The 10,956-nt window shown below is 34.8% G+C and overlaps 2 protein-coding genes across 2 annotated transcripts; both read right to left on the minus strand.

Annotated features, from left to right (window-relative positions):
• Positions 1-573: 573 nt before the first annotated feature.
• Positions 574-3,136, minus strand: LOC129960402 (uncharacterized). The gene is made up of 3 exons (XM_056073821.1): positions 2,986-3,136; positions 1,295-1,525; positions 574-1,223 (listed from the first exon to the last, which is right to left on the minus strand). The coding sequence occupies exons 1-3, from the start codon at positions 3,134-3,136 to the stop codon at positions 574-576; spliced, it is 1,032 nt and encodes a 343-aa protein (XP_055929796.1).
• A 569-nt stretch (positions 3,137-3,705) lies between these two features.
• On the minus strand, positions 3,706-4,848 carry LOC129960404 (uncharacterized). Its single transcript, XM_056073823.1, has 3 exons — positions 4,833-4,848; positions 3,998-4,338; positions 3,706-3,843 (listed from the first exon to the last, which is right to left on the minus strand). The coding sequence occupies exons 1-3, from the start codon at positions 4,846-4,848 to the stop codon at positions 3,706-3,708; spliced, it is 495 nt and encodes a 164-aa protein (XP_055929798.1).
• Between the last annotated feature and the right edge of the window lie 6,108 nt (positions 4,849-10,956).

The following is a 10,956-nucleotide window of genomic DNA, read 5'->3' on the forward strand; positions in this document are numbered from 1 at the left end:
GAAGCGTGAATTTTTACGCCATAGAATTAATTAGCAAAGACAGGGTCAGAGAATCATGTTGGTGTGGTAAAGCAGAAAGTTATTGGTGGTCTAGTCACAGATGACTCATCGGGGTCTCATGATGTTAAAATCTTCTTATCTGTAACTACTTTTTATCAAAACAAAAAATAAAATTCCGAAATAGTTTTAAAAAAATCCAGAAACTAATATTTTCGTAAATTATTAATTTGTAAAGCATTTTGGTGCGTGGTTTAACACGCATTGCCAAATTTACTTTAAATTAAAGTATTAAAACATTTTTACTTAATGAAAACTGCCAGCCATGTAGGTAACAAAAATAAATTTTAATTACAAATTAAATTAACAAATATAGAACATGATACATTAGCCATAATTCCATCCACCAGCACGAGGCAGAAGTTCGGAGCAAGCCGGCGAAGGCAGGAAGTGAGTCACTGGTATTCGTTGGAGAGAAAAGTTCATCTCCGTAGGTATGATTGATGCTTATCGCCAACTGGCGAAACAAACAGTCATTTATCGCCTGTTTGGCCGCTGCACACTCCCTCCGCAGTCTCATTGGAAATGGACATAACGACGTGGGGGTCGAACTTGTCGCCCTGAGCGAGTTGTTTGCCTTGCTGGAACGACGATGGATGTCTCAGCTGGAAGTGTTTTGGTACACTTAGTAGTGGAACTTGCTTCTTGCTTGGCCGGTGGTATACTGGAACACTCAGGAGGAATAATAAAAGCAGGTTTCAGACGGTCTATAGAAATAGTATGGGAAGTTCCCCTGATCTCGAGATCGAAAGTTTTCTGTCGCCTGACAAGAACTTTGTAGGGTCCATCATATGATGCTTGTAGGGGTTTGCGTACACCGTCATGTCTCACAAATACATGTGAACACACGTTGAGGTGAGGATGCACAAAGATTGTTCTTTGTCCATGACAGGATGTTGGAACTGGTCTCATCATTGCAAAATGGCGTTTTAAGTCATCCACGAGCTGCTTGGGTGATGCGTCTCCAGGTGTTGGATCGAAAAATTCTCCTGGTAGTCGCAGAGACTTGCCATATACCAGCTCTGCAGTTGTCGCTTGTAGATCCTCTTTGAAGACGGACCGGAATCCGAGTAACAAGGTGGGCAGTGCGCAGACCACTGATCTGTGTTGTAGGCTTTCAAAGCTGTCTTTAATGGGCGGTGGAACTCTTCGATCAGGCCATTGGCCTGAGGATGATAAGGAGAGGATCTTATCCTTTTAATTCCTAGTAGTTGAGAGAGAGCACGGAACAAATTACTCTCAAACTGTCTGCCTTGGTCAGTAGTAATTCTTACAGGACAACCAAATCTGGCTATCCAGTGCTCAAAAAATTTTTGTGCTACTGTCTGTGCTGTCATGTCTGGAATTGGCATGGCTTCTGGCCATCTCGTGAAACTATCTATCATTGTTAAACAGTAATAGTTTCCTTGAGAAGGAGGTAGAGGGCCTACAAGGTCCAGGTGCACATTTTCGAACCTCTGTGATTGGTCTACAAATTTTCCTACTGGTGTCTTAGTATGGCTAATTACCTTCGATTTTTGACACGGGATGCAATGTTTAGCCCAATTGTTGCAATCTTTTCGAATGGAAGGCCAAATAAAACGCGATCGGATTAATTTTGAAGTGCTGCGAATGCTAGGATGAGATAAATTATGTAATGATGCAAAAATTTGTTGACGAAATGATTCAGGAATATAAAGTCGAGCTGTACCTGTTGATGCATCACAATAAATGGGAGTTTCGCAATTTGGAAAAGCAATTCTTTTAAATTGTAATGTTGCAGAATTATCGATTAAATTTTTTAATTCAGAATCAATTTGTTGCGCTTGTGCAATTTCGTTATATTCTATGGGATTTGGTATATTTATAGAGTTTATCCTAGAAAGTGCATCTGCTAATATATTCTCAGAGACCTTTATGTGGTGAATATCGGTAGTAAACTGGGATATAAATCTAATTGTCTAGCCTGTCTCGGAGAGCATTTGTCCAAGCGTTGTTGTAAAGCGTAAGTTAACGGCTTATGATCCGTAAACAAAGAGAAATTTCTAGCTTCAAGCATGTGCCTAAAGTGTTTGATGGCAGCATAAGCTGCTAATAACTCTCTGTCGTACGCGCTATAGTTTCTTTCTGCTGGGGAGAGTTTCCGAGAAAAGAATGCGAGTGGTTGCAATTCTTCATCTACTAATTGAGACAATGTCCCTCCGATTGCAAAGTCTGAAGCGTCGACTTGTAAAATTAATGTGGCATCTGGTTTCGGATGTGCCAATAAAACAGCATTTGCAATTAATTGTTTACAATTTTGGAATTCTTCTTCCGCTTTATCTGATCTGTCCAATTTCGTTTTATCATTCTTTTTTGCGCCTTTTAAATATGAAGTTAAATGTACCTGATGTTTTGCTATGTTTGGTAAAAATCTATGGAAAAAATTTTAAAAACCTAAAAATCTTTGAAGATCTATAACTGTTTTTGGTTGTGGATACTTGAGAATTGGTTCAACTTTATGGGGTAAAGGTTTAGTTCCCGAACTAGTAATTAAATGACCTAAGAATGGAATTTCTGAGACGCCAAATATGCATTTTGAAACATTTATGGTTAGTCCATATGTGTTTAATCTCTCCAGTACGATTCTTAAATGAGCTTTATGCTCTTCTTGGTTGGAACTAAATACTAAAATATCATCCAAATAGACATAGCAAAATTTAATATCTCCCAGGATTTCATTCATGAATCGCTGAAAAGTTTGTGCTGCCCCACATAGTCCTAAATTTAAGAATGGGAATTCAAACAGTCCAAATAGTGTACAAACTGCGGTTTTTTGTATATGATCCGGATGCACTGGTATGTGAAAATAAGCGCGGACTATATCAAGTTTTGAAAAAATATTTTTTCCGTGGAGTGCATTGGAAAAATCCTGGATATGGGGTATGGGGTAACGGTCCGGTACAGTACAGGCATTCAATCTCCTATAGTCACCAACAGGGCGAATGCTGCCTGAGCTTTTGGTAACGACATGAAGGGGAGATGACCAAGGTGATTTTGATGGTCGGCATATGCCTTGGTCCATCATGAACTGAAATTCTTTTTTGACGGCGTCATACATTTCTGGATTTAGCGTTCTAGGTTTACCATGGAAAGGCGGACCGGTTGTTTCAATAAAATGCACCGTATTATGTTTAACAGGTTTTACCCCAAATGTTAATTTTGTTAATTGTGGGAATTCTTCTAAAATTTTATGGTATATTGATTCAGAAGAAATAAGTTTTAGAGACGCATAATCTTTTGATTTTGAAATTATTTCGGGTTGGGTAAATTTAGTTACATTATCAATAAGTTTGCGCCCTTTGAGATCTATTAATAGGTCAAAGGTTTGTAAAAAATCCGCCCCTATTATTGGAACAGGTACATTAGGAATTAAAAATTTCCATGGGAAATTTCGGCTGAGACCTAAGTCCACATTTAATAATTTAGATCCATAAGTATGAATTTTGGAGTTGTTAGCTGCAAAAAGTTGCAGAGAATCAGGCTTTAGATTTTTTTGGTTTTTGTTGAGTGGTATGCATGAAACATCAGAGCCGGAATCTATTAAAAATTTGAAATGGGATCTTTTATCAAAAACATGCAAACGATAAGATTGCGCGGTTGCCGTCGATGTAGGTTGATCGACAGCCGCTATTGCGAGTTTTCCGGATCCGCGTTAGTTGAGTACGAACACGGCGATACGCACTTCAGTGCCTTTTCTCCGAAACGCGCATGATAGTAACAGAATTTTCTCCCACGATCACCGGAACGCCCACGCGAAAAACTGCGCTGTTTGTTTTTGAGATGGAAAGGGCCTCTGCTTCTGCCGCGGGAAAGCCGTTGTACCTGCTTACTTAAAGCGGCGATTTCGCTTCGGAGTGCAGTAAACTCATCCAGCATAAACTCATTTCCGCATAGAAGTACTTTCCGCGCCTCGGCTAACGGCAAAGGCGCTGCTATCTGCTGAGGAAATACGGACCTCGGCAATTTTGTCGGCCATGTTGGCCAAATTGTCGAGGGGTTCAGAACTTATTGATAAGATTGCCTGTATTTCTGATGGCAGTCTTTGCAGCCATAAAGTTTTGAGGAAATCGTCTTTTATGCCTGTGCAACCACCGAGTTCGCGCATCTTTCGGAGTAACTGCGATGGTTTATCGGCGCCTAAATGTAGTTCAGAAAGCAGTCGACGGATCTGTTCATTTTCCGAAGCGGAAAATTCGGCTATAAGTCGAGTCTTTAATGCATCATATTTGTTGGTGTCGGGAGGTGTGAGTAAAATATCAGCTACCGCAGATAAAGTTTCCGTTTCAAATCAAATGATTGTATTTTGTAAGATCGTTAGTTATCTTAGCTAGAGCGAAATTGCTTTCTACTTGGATGAACCACAATTTTATATTGTTCCTCCACAGCGGCGGTATTTTCACCGAAAGATGGGACACCTGCGACTCTATCGGAGCGTCAGTATTGACAGTTTCGTTTTCAGTATTAAGCATTTTTGGTTACTCGATGTGGGAAACTGATAATTTTTACAATATTTACGAGTATCAGAAAAAGTTATGATTATTTAAATACACGTGTTTTTAAAAAAATTTGGAGTTAAGTATCATAATAATAAACATGGTAGCCAAAACGAAAGTAATAAGAAATTAATACTTCGAATACAAAAATAACACGAAAAATAATACTGAATATAAATAATACGATTTCTTCGCCAAAATAATAGAGAAATGTAATATTGACCAATCACAGAGAAATGAAGAGAAAATTCGAGCACATACCTGGTCCTTGATGCATTACCTCTTGGCACAATAATCCAAAATAATCCATTACGAAAAGTGATTGAGAAGCTCAATCACCAAAATCTGATTTGAGCGTATTTTAGAAATTTTGAGGCGGGACGCAAATTTTAGAAGAGTAAAAACGAAAGTACCGAGTCATCAGTTTGGTGCGTGGTTTAAGACGCATTGCCAAATTTACTTTAAATTAAAGTATTAAAACATTTTTACTTAATGAAAACTGCCAGCCATGTAGATAACAAAAATAAATTTTAATTACAAATTAAATTAACAAATATAGATCATGATACATTGGCCGTAATTCCATCGACCAGCACGAGGCAGAAGTTCGGAGCAAACCGGCGAAGGCAGGAAGTGAGTACTCGTATTCGTTGGAGAGCAAAGTTCATCTCCGTAGGTATGATTGATGCTTATCGCCAACTGGCGAAACAAACAGTCATTTATCGCCTGTTTAGCCGCTGCAGCATAATAAAAATTTTAATTACAATTTTTCCCTGGTAATTCGAAGGAAAGCAAATCAAGTTGACATTTATATATTAATTTATCGAATTTAAGTATATTTTACATCAATATATTTCATTATGGAAGTGAATTTAAATTGTCTTCATTGTTGCTTCTATCATTTCAACCTAATTTTTTTCCATTGTTGATATCAAGATATGATCCAACTTATTATTTAATGTTGAGTATGTTTCAGTGGTATGCTTTTGTTAAACATTTTGTTATACTTTAGATAAAGTTCAAGTACAGAATCAAGCATTGGTGAAAAATGTTTAGCTCATTTTTGAAAATTGCTATTAGGATTGGCCTTAGGAGGTGCATTAGAAATAAATTTCCTAAAGGAAGAAATTTTTCTATTGGAAACAATCTTCAGTAGTATCTGATCAATAGCCGAATTTCAACCAGAATATAAACAAATTTAGTAAGAAAACCCACTTGCATTGTATGAGTGAAAAGAGAAATCGAATTTTTTATTTTACTTTTTAGTCATTAATTATTATTACATATATTAAGAAGTACTTCTTTAAATGCTATATGAAAATAAACTTTAATGGATATGAAAATCAAAAATAGTAGTGTACACACTTTGTTTGACATAAAATCTAACACTGATTAAAAAGCAAAGCTTAAAAACTTTTTTCATAGATTATTGCCATAATACCCCTGTTAATTTTATAAAAAGAACAGCACTTTCAGGCGTGATGAATTAATCTTTTGAATCCAAGACTCATAAATTTCAAGAATGGTAAAGATTCAAAGAACTACTCAGAACCTCTTTCAAGAATTCATTCGTGTCTTGCTGAATGCCTATCAAGGGAAAATATCCTCCCTTACAATGCAAAATTCATATTAAAAGTACTTCTATTGTACAATCTCCCTGGCGCATGTTCTATATAACCCATTTTCAGACACTAATTTTTCTTGAATAGGTTGTTGTCGCCAGATGTAACGCTTCTCTTTGTAACGCAACTTGGGCAGCTTTAAGCACTAACCCTACCGATATTTTACTGCTTGATTTGATCGTAAAACTTCTATTAACAATGCGGACAAGCTGAAAAACTACTTTCATATAGAGAAACACATGGACCAACCACTTACCAAATATACTCAATTGAAAGGAACCGAAATCCATAGATAAAAAAAAATTCTGAATCCACAGCCTTGTGATACGTTCAAACAGTTAGACATCGTATCAGCCTTTAATGCATTTAATTAATTTCATTAAATAGCTGATACTGTTTTAATGCAAAGCAATAATTATAATTTCACAGACACATTTATTAATTCTATTCTTCAAAGCAATATAATACACATCATCGAATTTTGTTGAATATAAATAAATGTTTTCCATTTATTAAATATATTGTTACGAAATTTCCGGGTTCATTTGGATAGTGGGAGTTATATGGTGCGAAGAACGCTCGATCACAAGGCGGCAGTAGAAAATAAAACAACGACATTTATTTGCACGAAGACACACAGGGCAGCACAAAGACGGCAACTATATACAGCACAGAAGACAATTATCTTCAGCTGAGACGTGCAGCATACACAGCAGCATACAAAACAGCATAAACAGCAGCATGCAACAGACTCTACTGCAGACAGTAGCACACAGCTCAGTTCAGCACTAGCTTCACTCCGTCGCTGCTCCGCTTATCTATGGAAGGCAATTTCCTCACCGTCGATTCCGACTGCTCTTCGACTCCACCGGTCAACGACTACTCGGCAGCTGCGGCTGCTTCCTTTTATAGGTCTCAGGAGGCGGGGCTAGAAGCCTCTCAACCAATCAGGAATGTTCGAGGAGTAACTCGGTTACTACTGGACGGTACGGGAAAATTCTCGATGTCTCGGGTATAATCTAATTTGGCGCCAAAGTCGCCAAATGGTCGCCAAGTTGGTCGCCAAGCACTGGGACCTCCTATGGAACCAACTATGATGGGAAGCAGCATCACAGGTTGGTAACAATATTTTCTTTCTTTCATATGCTAAACTTTTTTTTAATATTCCTTATTATTACTAGGTATTTTTTTTTCATTTACGCTTTTTGAAGCCAGACATAAGACACAAAACTTCCTCCCATCTGAATGTGCTTTAATTTTTCATCGAGATTTTAAATACATATTTATAATATAATTATACATTTTAAAGATAAAATTTCTAAAGAGTATTTTTTATATTTATCAAAGAACCCCACAAAAAAAAGAAAGACAAATATGATTTGCAAAAAGCAGTAAACAACGCTTGTATTTAAATAATGAAATAAAATATAATATTAAACAGTAGAAAGAAATAATTTTAACTATATTTATCAAGATACTTTAAATAAAAACGTCTATAAAAATAATTAAAAACGTTTTACTAAAAACTCACTCTAAACATTAAAAAATAAATAATTAGATCCAAAAATTTTCAAATTTGCCTTTCATTACGTATTAAATGCTTGGCCAAAATCTATATACAAACCTTAAGCAATAATTAAAATTACATTAATAAATAAATATTTGTCTCACTTAATAATCGGAATGAAAATAAATAAATTTAAAATTTTTATATAGGATATTTTTTTTAATATTTTACTGCATTTAAATAAAAGTTTTATTAAAAGTTCAAACGTACTTTTTTAATATTTCATCAACCAAGTACAGAAAAATCGAACATGTTTGTGCGAACTAATCACAATCATTAACTGTTATGCTTGATTATGACATGTAAATATGAGGGATTCCCTACCTTTATTAAGTATAATAGTTTTCATTTGATATTAAATTTGTGGTGAAATAATGAAATATTCAATTCAGAAATGAAGTATACAGCTCATATCACCAATCGATCCTGCAATCACGCATTCTTACGAAAAACGTTATTTCCCCTTCTCGGGAGTTCATTCCCCTAATTGGAGGGACCACCCAAATTCTAACTGTCAGCGAAAACCACAAAAGGACCTTAACAAGCAGATGACCGACCCCGTTTATTGCATTTACGGGGGAAAGCATTGACGACTTTCTACGTCGGAGCCGGGTTTAAAGCAGTTTGTGGAAAGCAACTTCCTATGTTCCAGTCGGGTTTCAAGAGACGTGTTTAGCGACTTTCTACGTTCCAGCCGGTTAAAGAGTTAAACGCTTTGCATTGTCTAAGCCAATGAGAGCCATGTCCCCAGGTGACAGGTTCTGTCGTTTAGAAGATAACTGTAGATTTCGAATAAGTTCTGCTAAATACTCCTTTCGGAATCATTGACGTAAATGATAACGTAGACTCTGAAGGTAATGAATGTGTTTAAGTAGATGCTTAGCGTCTACGATGTCCAGATCCATAGTTTCATTTCCTTTTATAACTTGGATGAAGTCTGATGGTTTAATGATTCTCAATTCATTCGGATCATCATAAATTTATGTGAGCGGGCGTCCATTGACTATGCTTTCACACGCACATAGCAATGTCAGTATCTCCTCGTAAGTGATACAAGCACGACCTAAGACTTTTCTCAGAGGCTGTCTGATGGTGCGAATCATTCTTTCCCATCAATATCCATACCATGGCGTGGTTGGGGGATTGAAATGCCATTTAGTCTTTCGAATGGCACATTTAGCTCTTATTTCTTGCCAACTGAGAGTGTTGAGAGCTCTTGAAGTTCCCGTAGTTTGTCCCGTAATATGTATACATAATAAAACTACGCCTTCTTCTAGCAAAAAATCGCCTTAGCATAAAGGCTTCAGTCGACAGAGATGTCACTAATTCTAAGTGAATAGCACGATAAACTGCACATGTGAAAAGCACTATCTACGCTTTCTGACCTCCTTTCAAATTGATATGACCTGATAGAGCAGCTCCGGTTACTTCAAATGCAGCAACACGATTGATTCTATCAACAGGAAGCGGAGTTGAATCGACTGGCAGAACGGGCTTTGATGTAGACCTCTTACATGTTACACACTTCTGAACAACTTCTCTAACAAAAATCCGGCCCGGAAGTATGCAAAATGGTTCACGTAGATGAGACAGGGTAGTTTGCACACCAGCATGATGAAATTCTCGATGTTTAATCTATTGTATAATCTATGTTATGTCTATGTTATAATCTATGTTAAAATCTATTTTGGCGCCAAAGTCGCCAAATGGTCGCCAAATTTGTTGCCAAGCTATGGGACCTCCTATGGAAACAACTATGTTGGGAAGCAGCATACAGTAACACGTACGTAACAATATTTAAGTTTTGAAAACACATGTCATTTAATTAAGCATATAAATTAGTTAAGTATAAAAACCATTAATTAACATCAAATAATTTTTGCATTTCATTTTTAGTTTTTGGCATTATAATAAAATGCATTATGAGGTTTTACTTTTATATTATGAACCTTAAAGATTCCTTTATCTTTTAGTAATTCATGTTATTCAGTTATTGCTGGGTAATCATGACTAATAAAAAAAGAGCAAAATGGATAACTCCAGAAAGCATTATTACTAGTTTTCTAATTACATTTGCAGATTTGTGATGGATTCAAAGCGAATTTATATCAAACAACTTTTCTATTGTTAAAAATGAAATGTCAGTAATTTATTGTATTTAAACTGAAATTGACTGTTATCATAATATCATGTTCTAACATTGTGCACCTCAGTGATTTCTGTTTTAATAAATACATATGTTTTCATTGAAAATCAATTTCCATATCAGCATCTATTATATAATTTTTATTCCCAGCTTCATTGCTACATGCATGTTTCACTTTTTTTTTATTTCTATTTTTTTAACATATCAATTTTGAATTATAAAATTCTGTAAAAGCATAAAAGTGTTTCTTCTAACTCGTCTTTATATTCTGTTTAACTTCTCACTCTCTCCCTCTCTCTCCATTTCTCTCTCTCTCTGTATATATATATATATATATATATATATATATATATATATATATATATATATATATATATATATATATATATACATATATCATGACCTTATTCTTGTTTATTCAATTTACTGTATTGTATGTTTTATTTTATGATATTAATTCAATGTAACTTGAACATTTAAAAAAAAATTCGTAAATGTTCTGCTTTAAAAGTATATTGTTCAACATAGTGTTTTTGTTCGTGATAAAAAAAAACTGTTGTTTAGTATTTAGAATGTTTCTGTTGAATAAAATTGATTTCATCATTTACATTGACATTCTAGTCATAAGGTGTTTATATATTTTCTAAGTGTCTAGAAAAATAAATGTTGATAAATAGTTTTTTTTTTTTTAGTTTTTTGAATTAGTGAGTACATTGAAACATCCATTTGATCATATTTTTTCAAATAATTATCATATTTATTTTATCTATATTTTTTTTTGTAATCTGTAAATAAAAAATATGAAAGTGTAATTTTGTTTTTTTTCCTTTAACGATCTCTACAAATTAAAATGAAATAAGTGATTCATAAGTTGCATAGATTTAAAAAAATAGGTATCTATACCTTTTATATTTTTTAGTTTGAAATTGTAAACATAATTTATTCAATATATACTAATTTAAATTTCATGTTCTTTCCTCTGAGTAAACTGAAACAGCAAAGTCTCAATATTAATAAAAATCAATACATAAGAAAAAAAAATGTAATAAT

The sequence above is a fragment of the Argiope bruennichi genome, chromosome X2, assembly GCF_947563725.1.
Source record: "Argiope bruennichi chromosome X2, qqArgBrue1.1, whole genome shotgun sequence".
In the NCBI taxonomy this organism is placed as follows: domain Eukaryota; kingdom Metazoa; phylum Arthropoda; class Arachnida; order Araneae; family Araneidae; genus Argiope; species Argiope bruennichi.